Genomic DNA, 14,084 nt, shown 5'->3' with positions numbered 1-14,084 from the left:
TTTTTTTTCCATTAATTTCATTAATGTTGTTCCAAACAGCATAAAAATGTCGAAAATTTCATACACTGATCAATTGTGGTGGAGCATTTGAATGCTTGGAGTTTCTCAACCCGTTTTTCCACATGTGGTGGTGTTTGATAATCAATTAATTTGTTCTTGAAAAAAAAAAAAAAAAAAATTAGTCGGGATCCCGATCCCGTCCCGGTCCGGTCCCGATCCCAATCGGGACGTACAGGACAGATTTTTAAAAACACCTTCCCGTCATGTCCCGTCTCGTTCTTTTATTTTCGAGACGGGACGGGATTCACCAAATCCCGGCCCGTCCCGTCCCGTGCCCAGCCCTAGGTTTGATGAGGAAATTATATACTCCTTGCAATATCATTCTGAAAAAAAATAAAATAAAATCATGAAAACAAATTAGCCTAGACTATATTTGAATCCTAGATCCACCACTGTTAGCTAGCAGTTTAGCACCTCTGCGACGTCTTTAAACAACCAGGATTTATCCGTTTAAGTTTCATTTTTTTGGGTCGTTAAAAATGATGTCGGCGGAGAATTATTCGGGAGAAATTTTGCATAACATTAAAAAAAAAAACAAAAGTCCAATCCTCTAGAATGACCAAAATTTCAATTTCTGATGAACCATTTCCTTTTCAGACCAAAAAAAAAAGATGAACCATTTCCTTTTTGTTTTTTACGTGGCCTAAAGAGAGCCCCAACCTCTTGTAACGAAAGCCATGTGTCCATATGAATCACCTGTTCCCTAGTCCATTTCAAATACAGTAGTCTACCAAATCACCCCACGCAATGACTGACTCAATCCACGGTTGAGATTTCTTGTTACAAACAGCTGACCAGTCCTTCTGTCGTTGGGTAAAATGGAAGTTGAAGGAAGGAAGGAAGGATAACACATTAAGGTCGCCAAATGGCATTTCGTGTTCATCATTTGAGTCTGAGCTTACCAACAACAACAACTAGTTGTGTTTCTTCAAAAACCCATTTCGGTTTTGCCTTGAAACCCAAGACTTTAACATTTGGTAAACCCAAGAGGCTCTTCTTCTCACTCCGTGCGATGGGTTCGTCTGCTTCTTCCCCAGACAGCAGCACTCAAGGTATATATCATCACTTTATTTCTCTATATATATGTTACTATGTACAGTGCTTGAGATAACATGTCTTTGGATTTCAAATCAAGCTTTTAGGGTTGTGTGATCCGATGAAGATTGTAGTTGCTAGGCAGTTTTTCTCCAACAATTGTTATAAATGCCCAGAACAGCCTTAAGTTTTTTTATTGGGCTTATGGATGTATGAGTTTATATCTTTAGAACTAGTTTGGGATGAACTTGTAGTCTTGTACTTATTTTCTCTAGCTTGTTCTGTGCTTGTTGTTTTCAGCTATAACTGTTGCAACTTAGTATGCCTTGTCTAATCTTGCGACAATAACTGAAGGATACTTTTCCATACTTGGCCTATGTCCTCTGTTAATCTGGTTATGTATGTTTTGGTGCTTTTGATCATTAGTGCTTAGAAGCTTGAAATAAGAGTTTATTATAACTTTTGGGAAGGTCATGTTTGGTATTGCTTTTTCCATGGGAATGTGTACGCCAATTCTATTTCACTGGTAGAGTTACTGCTCTGGTTGTACACTTGTATGCCTAACAGACTAAGAATATTTGCTGAATAATTTCTTGAAAGACTTATTATTCCACAATATTACTTGCCTTTATCAAAATTCATCTTTTGGAACTGTTGAGGGGATATTCTCGACAGGTTTGTTGAACTGAGCTTAATTCTGTATTACGTTGCTCTAAATGGATGTTTTTTTATCAAGTGATACAAGAACAAATGAGGCAGCTGCTAATTGTCTTCTAAATAAGCTTCCTTTTTTTGATTGTGCTGAAGTTGCTCCCTTTAATGGTCAATGTGGAGGCTTGATCCTAATGTGGAATGGAAGTCACTAAAATTTATCAGTTGAGATAGTTTGTGATAACTTTTTTCGTAGCTCAGTTCAACTTCTACACACAAAAGATATTTGGCTTGCTACTTTTTATGATATGGTTCCTCAAAAGGAACATCAATGGCCTTTTGGGAATCCTTTATTAACTCTAAAACCTGTTTGTGATTTCCATTAAATGATTATTGGTGACCTTAATTGCATTCTCTCTTTGCAAGAAAAGCTAGGTGGTATCGAGCCTACTAGGTACATGACTCAGTTTATGGATAATGCTAATTTTTGTGTCTACCCTTTACTGGAAGCCTTTATACTTGGGGTAAAAATCAAGAGCCTGAGTCCAGAATCGATGAAAGATTCATGACTCAGTTTAGGGCTTTATAAATAATGCTGCTTTTAGTGTCTAGGCCCTTTACTGGAAGTCTTTAAACTTGGGGTAAAATCAAGAGCCCAGTCCAGAATCTTTGAAAGATCAGATCATGTTGTGGTGCCTTCTTCTTGCTTAACTTACTCCCTCAAGCACTATCTACTGATCTGACCATGTTCCTATGACCCCTATCTGTTTAACTTTGGATTTCATTCCCACCAGTGCTAGAAAGCTTTTAGAATGGAAGCTATATGGCTGAAACATACTCATTTTCCTACTGTTGTGAATCAAGCTTTTTAGAATACTTATACTGGAAACCACTGGCAAAATTTTAAGTTTTTTACTTCAAACTTTCAGCTTTGTCTAAGAAAGGAAGCTTTGCATATTAACTTTTAAGCAAATTCAACATGACCTACATGTCTTCAAAGACCCTAATTTTCTACATTGAACCATAACTTGTTCAAGAATTCCATTTGGTCTCAGAGGGGTAGAAACAATTGGCCTGCACTTGGTGATATTACCACTACTAATTTTCAAACTTGTCCCTTGATTCAGGAAAAAAAAAATCGTAGTCACTTTACAATTGACATATATAGATGTAGAGCCTTGATCAGATCATACCAGTTGAAGTGCTGTTTGTGATTTTTGCTACTCAGATCATATCAGATCATTTAATCATTTGAGTTGAGTTACTACTCAGAAGTCATTTTTGCTACATGTGCAGAGACTGGTGACTATAAATCTGTAAGTAATGATGAATGGAAAAAGAAGCTTACAAAGGAACAGTTTTACATTACTCGTCAAAAGGGAACAGAGAGGGCGTTCACCGGGTATGGTTCTTAGTTGTGCTTCTCTTCTATGTGTTGGCCTTAATGGTCTTAGTTTCAAAATCAGCTTCTTCAGTTACTCTTTTTGGGGATTTTGAGGACCTTCTCTGATACCTTTTTGAAGGACGGATGATAACCATGTAGGGTAGATTTTTGCAACCACCAAGAATTTAAAACTAAACTTTGAATATTCTAATTCAGAATTCTGCTACATTAGATTCTTCTGACCTGATGAAGCAGTGATGTAATATGAGGTTAGTTGATTAGGGAATGTGTTAGCTGAGTAGTTCTTTGAGTCTGCCATCAGAGGTTCCTATTCACCTCAATAGTAATTTATGAGTGTATTTTCTGGTGGGTCATGCTTTGTAGAAATGTAGCGTGCAATTTTCTAGTAGCACAAAAGTAGCGTTTAACCTTTTTTGTAGCAATATATCTCTACCAAAAAACCTTGTTTGTAACAAAAGTTTGTATAAAGATTATCCTGAAGTCAGTTTGGCATCCTAACTATGTTGCTGAGTGAGGAAAATGGTGAGAGATCAACTTAATATTATATATTATTTATTTTGGTGTGTTTTCTTTTCATCTTCAGGGAATACTGGAATACCAAAACTCCCGGAACTTACCATTGCATATGTTGTGACACCCCTCTTTTCGAGTAAGTAGTACCCATTCGTTTTCATTGACATAACGGATGTTCTGAAAAGTTTGGTACTGCTCAAATCAATTTGGTGCTCTCTCCATCTCAGATCATCAACTAAATTTGACAGTGGAACTGGTTGGCCATCTTATTACCAGCCGATTGGAAATAACGTTAAGTCCAAGTTAGATTTGTCCATTATCATCATGCCTCGCCAGGAAGTTCTTTGTGCTGTTTGTGATGCTCATCTTGGCCATGTCTTCGATGATGGGCCACCACCTACAGGAAAGCGCTACTGTATTAACAGGTAAGTAGTCAGTTATCCTATTGTTTTTTCCTTTTCTCTCTATACGTTTAACTGACTATGTAAAACTATCCCTGCAGCGCTTCCCTGAAATTAAAACCAAAGCAGGAGTCAGCTTGAATAAGAATCTTGCTGAAAAGTGACTCTTCTGTTTCTGCCACCCTATCACATATAGGTCTAGTCAGTTGGTTGCAGAAGTGGACGTGACCTCACAAATTTAATCACAGTATGAGACTGAGATATTCATGTTCAGGATATAAAAAAATGAACGGATGTCCATGTTCATAAAATAGCTACTATGGTTCATAATCTTATATATTTGTATAGATGGTCAATGGAATATGAGTCTTTTAAAGTTCTAATATAAAGAGAATTGTATTCGTATTTTTTCTACTTCATTATTTGGTTTCAATTATAGACATTCAAATTTTGAGGTGAAGAGCAGATGAGCAGCATTGTTACAAACTACAAAAGACAACTGCAAAAGCAAAAACATTTCATTTATTTATTTATTTTTACTTGGAGAAACAATTAGAGCATTGCTAAATATCTCATGAACTGCTCTTTCTTTGATGCTAAGAAATGAGAAATCTGCTCTTTCTTCTCTGCTTGGAAAGGTATTCTGGACTACAGAAACCTTCTTCATTTAGGTATTTGTTGGACTATTGGTGATGGTAAGGATGTCAATTTCTGGCTTTTTAATTGGATTTACCCCTCCTTTTTAAATTTGTTCCTGAAAACTTGAATCCTGTCATCAATTTAGATGACTCAGTTGATAAAGTTTACATCACATCGGAATTGGCACCTTGATCAATTACATGGTATTCTCCATTCTGAAACTATTGCACAAATTGCTGCTGTCCCTTTATCTCATTTCATTACAAATACCAATTCTTTTTTTTATCCCCTTCCTACTGATTTTGTTAAACTAAATTTTGATGGTTTTGTTAATCGTAACAATCTTGTTGCTGGTGATTCATTATTTGGATTGATCATGGTCTTCATCCAAAAAGAAAAAAGAAAAAAAAAATATCAGATTTCTCTCCGTTGGGAGCAACAGAACATGCAACAATTCCTAACAAAACCTTATCTGTTGTCATCTTTCTGTGCAAGGATCAAAGATATTCAAAAGTAGGACAATAAATTATACGTGGAAGCAATCCGAGAGCTGAATAGCATACAATGTAATTTCCACCTGGTACTGCTGAATATTACAGAAGTTCATATGCTTTCCCATTGGCAAGAATTATACGCTACACTAAATCAGCAAGCTCACTGCACAAACTGTAAATTAACATCCAAACAACAAATAATCGTAAATACTATCAAGGTGTTACATGAGAGATTTGCGTCCATAAGGCCTAACTCAGTCAAAAATTCTCTCCCCTGTTGAGAATAGTAAAAATACAAAAGAACTGATAATGCAGAGCAGACCCGGAATTAAAAACACCAGTCTCCAGCTCTCTGGACTTGAAAGACTTGAATCAGCAGTTCTAGCAGCTTCAAGAAGCTTGCCAGTCAGATCAACTCCAATAATGCCAGCCAAGGTACCAGCAGTGTTCGAAACTCCCATTACAATACCAGCATATCTCGGGGCAATATCCATGTGATTCACTGCAAAACCAGCCCTCCCGAGTGCCAAGAAACCAAGAGCCACAGATGAACAAAAGACTGCCCCATCAGAAGTTCGGAAGATGGGAATTGACATCAATGCAATGGAAGCAACAATGAAACCAACGGTGTTCAAGAACTTGCGAGTATAAGTCACAGACAGTATTCTCTTGGTGACTAAGTAGTCAGCTACCACCCCACCTATATTTGAGAAAATAAACATGTTGAGATACGGCAACATCTTAGAAGAACCCATTTCCTGAAGGCTAAGTTGGAGGCCTAACTCAAAGTATGTTGGCAGCCAGTTCATCAACACATATAAAGCATAATGGAACGTGAAATTATTAACCACGATTGCCCAAACTGGCAAACTGAGTAAAATTCTCTTCCATGGGATTTTGGCAGTTCTAGTGGAACTTCCTCCATTCTCTACTTTCAACTTTTGGTTTCCTCTGGTCGGCAACAACGATTCCCCAAAACCAGCAGCTGTTGCTTTTGGATGTTGAGAGGAAGGGGGATCACTGGCATACTTGAACCACAGCAAAGACCACATGGCACCTAATGCTGCTTCCGCAAGAAATACAGATTGGGGGCCTCTGTACTTTACAAGGCTTGGAAGGAGAAGCATTCCTGTAGCAGCTCCTAGATACATACCAGAGGTAGTAAGAGAAACAGATCGGGATCTTTCATGTGGGGGAACCCACTGAGCTAGAACCGTGTGGATCGAGGGGAAAATGAACCCTTGTGCAACACCAACAAGCAGCCGAGCAATCACTAAGACAAAGATCCGATTGGGATCTAGAGGAACTAATGCACAAGTAGCTGACCATAACACAAACGAAAGAAGAAGAACCTTCCTTCCCCCAATCTTCTGAGCTGCCCAACCTCCAGGCACTTGTGAACAAGCATAACCGTAATAGAACGTAGAAAGAATAGTGCCTTTACTTGATTGGTTAACCCCTGCAGCATCAGCAGCAACAGTGTATGCAATTGAAAACCCAACACGCTCAATGTAGCAAACGGACGTGCAGACGAAGGTCAATATGACGATCAAGTAGCGCTTGGGAAATTTTACCATCGTCATACTTCACCTCTAGTGACATCTACAAGTACTTACATTGCCAAATTGTCGCCAATCTATCCACTTTTCCTTAAAAAAATTCAACTACCGCAATCTCATCAGCTGCACCAACTACGAAGATGTGTTCAGATTTCCAACAGCTCACTTTTCACCTTAAAAGAGTGTTCCGAACAGGAAGTGCAACAGCTTCACTAGTATAACAAACCAAATGTGGCGATAAGCTGACAGAATATATAACGAAAAAGAAGTAAAGGAAATGTATAGTGCAGCTTTCTCGGATCCGAATAAACATCAAAACAACCAAACACGATCAAGTAGCTAACAATGTATATAGTTTACAGTACTACACAGAACCCTAGACACATGGAAACAGACATTCCAAGTTATACGTTAGAAATGAGGCAGAGAGCATTGACTAATTTGGCTAAAAGATCCAATCTCAAATTTCATCTTTATACTCAAAAATCCCCAAACTTTTTTGCCAATTAATCAAGCAAAGCACTATAAAATCACAGATGATAGGTGCATTTCATTTCAAGATTCAGAAGCAATTTGAGAAATAGCAGATTGAATGCAAGCTTAGATTTGGAAATTTCGCATTCAAACTTGAAAACTGGAAAGAAGAAGAAGAAGGGTTGATGAGAAAGAGTACCAGAAAGGGCATGGCGGAATGTTGGTGCGTTCAAGTAGAGAACCATGGCGGTCACTCTTAAAAAGCCAGACGAGATCTCATAGCCGTCACCAAGTAGACAGAGACGATTTCGGGGTTTTAAGGGCGTATCTGACTCATCCTAATACTATTTTTATTTTTTGTATTTGGATAAAATAAAGAGGGTATCGCGGAAAATAGTGGCAGCCTATATGTTAAAAGTCGTCTTAATCCAGTCTAGCACGAATTGGTCAAATTATTATGGTCTCGAAACCAATTGCTTGAGTAAGATGTAGATTAAAATGATGTTGAAGGCTAAAATGATGTTGTGATATTTACAAAATAAGTGTTGATACCCAAAAAAACACAAGCATGTCGTACGCACAATTCAAGCACAAATAAAAAAATACCATGCAAACTACACTCATTAATGCATAATTTACATATTTACTCGAACATGCATGCCATGCTTGTGGACCCAAGCCACAATAACGCTCTTGGGGCTTGCAGACGTGGGTGTGATGTGGTGTGATGTGGAAGGTTACGGAAACACATAATATTCATCTATTGATCTAATGTTGTTGATGGTTTCGGTCTTAGGCCCGAAATCCAAGCCCAACAACGTAAATCGATAATGAAATGGTGAACATGAGAATTGGGTTACCTTTTCTTTCTTTAACCTAAGGCTCAAACTACACTATAAGCCAACATTAACAACAAAATACCCAGCTTTCTTCTTCCCCGCAGCACATGATTTCACAGTCCAAACCCAAATCTATTAGAATATTTGCCTTGTTTATGTTAGAAGAGCCTTAAGACCATTTTCTTCTCCCTCAAACAATGAAATCACACTTCCCAATCTCTCTTGCACCCTTCCCCAAATTCCACAGCTTCACGTTTGCTGCCCTGCATCAATTGTCACCTTAAGCAACCTAACCTGATTGGAGGGCAAGAGCCTTGTGTAAATTGACAATGAAGTGTTTTACCCAACTAGAAGGTTGGAATCATATCAATACCCTCTACTTATAAAAGAGAGCATCATCGAATAGACACAATCAAGCAAAAAATTCCAAACAAACTCAAAAAAAGCCTTTCCTCAAGCTTCCAAACCTTCAAGCCTCAAGCACCAAGCCTTGCCGAGTTAACCATCTTCCCAAACAACCATCCCTAACTCTTATTTTTCAGAAATCATTTACCCAGCAAAACCCCCAATTCTCTCACCGCAATGCGTTTCTAGCTCCCACACCAAGCTCACGCTGTCAAGCTCCTTTTGATTTCTACTTGATCTAAATCACGTACAAAGTCTTCTCAATAATCAAATTATTGGGTTGATTTTGGCCTAGTCGCAATTTAATTCGAAAAGGACCCTCACATTTCAGCGACTTCATTGGGGACTAGGTTGTGATTCAGATCTTTTGATCATCATGCAGTTCGTCAATTCAACCATGCTCATGTTGTTGGATGCAAGTGGCATGGAGTTGATGCCTCTTTCATAGTGAATGTTTTCTTTTCTGCCATTTCATCAACTCAGAGCCCTCAAATTTCCTTCTTTCTTTCTTCGTAATGGTCATAAATTACTGCCTGCAGCAGCATGAGTCTACATAGCAAAGAACTAGAATCTTCAGTTTTTCACTACCAAAGTATAAAGCTCTGTACCCGAAATATTTTGTTGCAACCTTTTCTCAAATCTATATGTATTGCTACAGTAAAGCACCTGTAGCTATAGCTTCACCCCAAGTAACTCAAGCCATGAAACAAGTTTATTCATGGACTGTAGTTCATGTGATCTACAATAAGAACTTCTTTTAATTTTAAACAAGCCTCCTTCACACCAAGCATCAACTCTACTCTAGTTCTGTCGAAATATATTATTCATCTAGTGATCAAAACCTTCTTTATCCTTAGTTATGGTGCTGCTAGTCTAATGCAACCAAATCAAGTCAATCACGCTCCATGCTAAACCTGTTTTTATCCTTAATCCAAAGACATCTCCTTATCCTTATACTACTCTTCCATATTTGAACCAAAAACATTCTTGAAGAAGAAGAAAATGAAAAAAAAAAAAAAAAACCCTATATCTATGCATTCAGTAACTCGATCCACAAAAACTTCACATACCAAAAAGAAAGAAAATAAGAAAAAAAAAAAAAAACCAAGACATTAGTCAAGCTATATCTATGCATTCAGTACTTGACAGCAACTCGATCCAACAAAAACTTCACATATGTCTTGCTTACAACCAAAGAAGCCGCATCTTTATGCTGAAGACAACCAAATCTATGCTGCTGTGAAATTGAGGTCGATTCTGATCTGTGCAAAATGATATTAGCTCCATAAGTCACTGTTGCGGGGAGAAGAAGAACGACTCAGATTTCAAGCATCATGCACTTAAAGCTTTATTCAAATCAAGCAATCAAGCATTTCAAACTATGATCTTGCTACTGACATACACAATTCAAAAGTTTGCACCGTTAGAAAAAGCAAAAACACACTTTTACACAATATGCAAGTCATTTACACAGCAGACATATATGTGACTCTAAAAAGTAAACACTGCAACACTGTGAAAGCAATTGTTCAGCAAACCTGTTATGTCCTGTCATACTAAGCTTTTCTTTTTGTCCTAGAAGCAAGACCAAAACCTTAGCCAAGCATAAAAGTTCCAATACCATTATCTGACCCAAATATTTTTTGCATATTTATCCAACTATCCACCAAATCAAGCTGATATATTTCAATATCACATCTTTTGTAGTTGCAGTGAACTTATCTTAAGCTACTGTGATACAAGTTTGTCCGTTCAAGCTTTAAAAAAAAATGCAATAAAACCATGCTTATTTCAAATAACAAGCATTCCAATGAAGCCACTAGAGCATGCAAACAATACTTGGTCAGGCTACACCTTTGCGGTATGTAAACAATATTTATTTAAGCAACAAGCAGTACTCAATCAAACCAAAACCATCAGAGTTAAGGATCACTACTCAATCAAGCAACAAGCTAAGCAATGAATTAAGCAATCAATTCAAAATCAAGCCACGAGCAATACACCATGCTAAAACTAGTAAAGCAAGCCAGTATGCACTTCTCTATCATGCTAAAACCCACTAAATAAGCCAAAAACCTTTGGGATATGCAAACAATACTTATCAGCAGCAAGCAATACTCAATTAGGCCAAAATCATTACAGATCAAGTAGCAGACACCATTCAGTCAAGCCAATATTCAATCAAGATTAAACTACTACAGCAAGCAAATTATAGCTCAATCAAGCAAAATTCTAAGCATAAGGCATAATCGTCGTCACTCTTGAAATTCCCTATCTTAGATGATATTCTAAGACACTTGGGGGCTAAATGGTGACAACATTGTTCAAGAAAAAAAAATCAAGCATTATACAAGCCATAATCTCTCTTAAACTTTTATCCAGCCAAAATCATGTACTTTTCATGGTTAATATTTTCTTCGCCATTTTCAAGTGCTCCTAACGTCAAAATGAAATTCAATTCCAAGTCTTTCTCCAAGCCAAAGAACCAATGCTAGTAATTTGATTTCTATATTATTTCTCCCCGCAACTCTAGCCATTCCTCCCATTTTCATTACCACGTCAAAAAATTTCATGTCATAGACACTCACGACAGTAACTATCCTACTGCAGGACTTGAATCTCACCAATAGCACTACAGCAGTCACAGCATTCTATCATATGTCTGACCAAGCACACCATTATTCCAAGCCTAATGTCAAACCAATGTCATTATTGCAAGCCTTTCTTAAACCAAATTAATCAGTATTCTATCTAAAGTCTGCAGCAAGTTGAAACTTAAATACTGTAACAACAACAATTCAGTTTGTACATTTCTTTTTTCATTTTCAGCAATTTGTGTCCCCCACCAAGAAGAAGCCACAATCTCAAGCGCCAAAAGTTTGATATCCACAAATTCAATACTCTACTCACCAAATTTCGGGCGGCAAACTCTACCAACCTAGACCTAGAACTGACTTTTACTATGTTTACCACGGTGGTGAACTTAGATGTTTATCATTAGAACTCTACTTCATAAACCTACTTATACCTAAATTTATGTTTAGACTCTAGAATCTAAGAACTTCAACTCTATTTCATATCCTCTTTCTCCATCCTTCAACAGCCCATGCACCTATATCTAGTGTCATCTACCACCGCAACAAAATCAGATATATTGTTGGAGATGCATATGCTAAATATCAAGAAGAAGACTTCTTCATAGTAGAGAATTCATTTATGTAGTGCTACTCTACAAAACATTGTTGGAGCTACATAATATTGCAAAAGTATGGAATCAACAATAAGGTCATGAGAAGAATGAAGACAAGCTTATGTACTTACAGACCAAGGAGTTGCTCCCACAATCAATCCCATGCAAGGGATAGCCTTGAATTGATCAAGCCTGGTATTGTGTACCAATTTCACCTCAGCTTCTCCAATGCAACTGGGGGCTAAGGATGTTGTTGCAGTGATTACCGCAGTTAGTAAATACCAGTATACCACGCCAACTTTGAAGTTTCTTGCTCTTCAATTGAAAACTTCATGCCTCAGTTATACCCCATAACTGAATCAAGCTTTATGAATGTAAATTCATTTGAAATCCTACAACAAATTCCAATAGGAAGTCATAAATTCTATAATGCAACAAGCAATTTCCCTTGTTCAAAATTGGAACCCAAATACTATGAGTTCAAAAATCAAGCCTACCCATCCTATATATCAAGCTTTGAGTATTGTTTTTCAGACATTTCAAGCCTACCAGTTTAAAACCAGAGAAAAAATAGTCACCGCAACAATCAGATTGAGCACATCTTACTTGCTGCAACTCAACAATGAAGACGATTTTCCTCCAATTTCCTAGCCTAACACTAAATTAGAAAAGCAAATGTCCCTCAAAATATATGTTGATCTTAAACTTCCGATATTGGGTGGAAAAGAGGGAACTTATACTTGTTAGCCACATTGCATTAAGATAGTCCAAAATAACAAGGGCCCAAAATAATTATATCACAAGCCCATGCTCATACACTCTTGTTCATTCAATATATTTAAGAGAGTTTGACATTTTCCCATTCCTATACGAATGCACTAAGTTAATGCATACTCCAAGCCTTGTGTCAAGCTAAACACAGTGCCAAGCAGATTCACAACCAAAGAGGCACTCCAAGCCTTATACAAACTCACTCCAAGCACTTACTAACCAAAAACGCCAAGCTCCTCTTTGTCAAGGTCGTGCATCTATTTGAGACCATAGAGGAGTCATGCCAAGCTTATTCCCATAATCATGCGAATTTCAAATTCCACGCACACTCCCTTGGTCCGTTAAATGTCCAAGGCAACCACAATCGAAACCAACATTGCACATGCTTATGCCGAAACACGGTTTTACACGGTCAAAGCAAATTTAACTTGAGCTTACTATGAAGCCTCATTCTACACATGCCAAATAAATAACCAAGTAAAAATTCAAGCATATACAAGCCACGTAAAGAAAATATGTCTCTTTATACATCATGCCAAGCAAACTGTCAAGCATATCCAGAAGGCAAATCCCCAAATATATCTAGTAATATATGCTCTCCTTCTCAACTTGAGAACCCAATTTTACTTTAACCATGAAACGCATTCCACTCATACAGTTTCCCATTCCATTTCAACTCTCTTGTGCTAAAATCCCCAAAATCCTATAGTCGTTAAGCCAAGAATTTATTTTTGACAAAACACAAGGCTCTCAACCTTACTAGTCAATCTTTCTTCCAAATCCATTATTATTTTTATTTATCGATTTTACTTTTACTTAGCTAATTCTAATTACCCAATGCCTACTTATTCTCTCATCCTAGCCAAACACATATTTTTCGGTTCTCATGTATCCTCAAATGCTAACTATGCGAATACTTCAAGTTCTCATGCAGTTATAACTCTTTCAAATTTCAAGCTTATATACACTTGGCCTTCATGCTAACCACAAATCACTTATTGATAGCCTACTTCAACGTCATCACATAGCCTACATAATCAAGGGGGCTAATGTTGATTCCCAAAAAAACACAAGCATGCCGTACGCACAATTCAAGCACAAATAAGAAAATATCATGCAAACTACAGTCATTAATGCATAATTTACATATTTACTCGAACATGCATGTCATGCTTGGGGACCTAAGCCACAATAACGCTCTTGGGACTTGCAGACGTGGATGTGGTGTGGAAGGTTACAGAAATGCATAATGCTCGTCTGTTGATCTAACGTTGTTGATGGTTTCGGTCTTGGGCCTGAAATTCTAGCCCAACAACATAAATCGATGATGAAATGGTGAACATGAGAATTGAGCTACCTTTCTTTTCTTTTTAACCTAAGGCCCAAACTACACTATAAGCCAACATCAATCTCTCTCGTCTCCCAAGCAACCCAAATTTCTTTTTCCCCGCAATAACAAAGTACCCAGCTTTCTTCTTCCCCGCAGCACATGATTTCACAGTCCAAACCCAAATCTGTTAGAATCTTTGCCTTGTTTATGTTAGAAGAGCCTTAAGACCATTTTCTTCTCCCTTAAACAATGAGATCACACTTCCCAATCTCTCTTGCACCCTTCCCCAGATTCCATAGCTTCACGTTTGCTGCCCTG

At 37.6% G+C, this 14,084-nt stretch overlaps 2 protein-coding genes across 3 annotated transcripts; one reads left to right on the top strand and one right to left on the bottom strand.

The window, feature by feature from the left end:
* Window positions 1-802: 802 nt before the first annotated feature.
* Window positions 803-4,693, top strand: LOC101298089 (peptide methionine sulfoxide reductase B1, chloroplastic-like). Of its 2 annotated transcripts, none has more exons than XM_004291747.1 (5): window positions 803-1,112; window positions 3,043-3,148; window positions 3,735-3,800; window positions 3,892-4,089; window positions 4,167-4,693. In XM_004291747.1, the coding sequence occupies exons 1-5, from the start codon at window positions 926-928 to the stop codon at window positions 4,204-4,206; spliced, it is 597 nt and encodes a 198-aa protein (XP_004291795.1). In that variant the 5' UTR covers window positions 803-925; the 3' UTR covers window positions 4,207-4,693. The 2 variants fall into 2 exon arrangements, with proteins under 2 accessions (XP_004291795.1, XP_004291796.1); XM_004291748.1 differs by having other exon boundaries at window positions 907-1,112; window positions 3,913-4,089.
* Window positions 4,694-5,206: 513 nt separating this feature from the next.
* LOC101297801 (probable anion transporter 5-like) lies at window positions 5,207-7,561 on the bottom strand. Its single transcript, XM_004291746.1, has 2 exons — window positions 7,431-7,561; window positions 5,207-6,969 (listed from the first exon to the last, which is right to left on the bottom strand). The coding sequence occupies exon 2, from the start codon at window positions 6,779-6,781 to the stop codon at window positions 5,453-5,455; it is 1,329 nt and encodes a 442-aa protein (XP_004291794.1). The 5' UTR covers window positions 6,782-6,969; window positions 7,431-7,561; the 3' UTR covers window positions 5,207-5,452.
* Window positions 7,562-14,084: the final 6,523 nt, after the last annotated feature.

Source organism: Fragaria vesca, linkage group LG2, assembly GCF_000184155.1.
Source record: "Fragaria vesca subsp. vesca linkage group LG2, FraVesHawaii_1.0, whole genome shotgun sequence".
Lineage (NCBI taxonomy): Eukaryota > Viridiplantae > Streptophyta > Magnoliopsida > Rosales > Rosaceae > Fragaria > Fragaria vesca.
This window is presented reverse-complemented; position numbering and strand designations above follow the sequence as displayed.

Bases quoted from the DNA above. Each gene is read 5' to 3' on its own strand.
- LOC101298089 (XM_004291747.1), top strand. From the start codon at position 926: ATGGCATTTCGTGTTCATCATTTGAGTCTGAGCTTACCAACAACAACA. The intron at 3,149-3,734 runs GTATGGTTCTTA...TTTCATCTTCAG, and splicing joins ACAGAGAGGGCGTTCACCGG to GGAATACTGGAATACCAAAA. The intron at 3,801-3,891 runs GTAAGTAGTACC...TCTCCATCTCAG, and splicing joins TGTGACACCCCTCTTTTCGA to ATCATCAACTAAATTTGACA.
- LOC101297801 (XM_004291746.1), bottom strand. From the start codon at position 6,781: ATGACGATGGTAAAATTTCCCAAGCGCTACTTGATCGTCATATTGACC.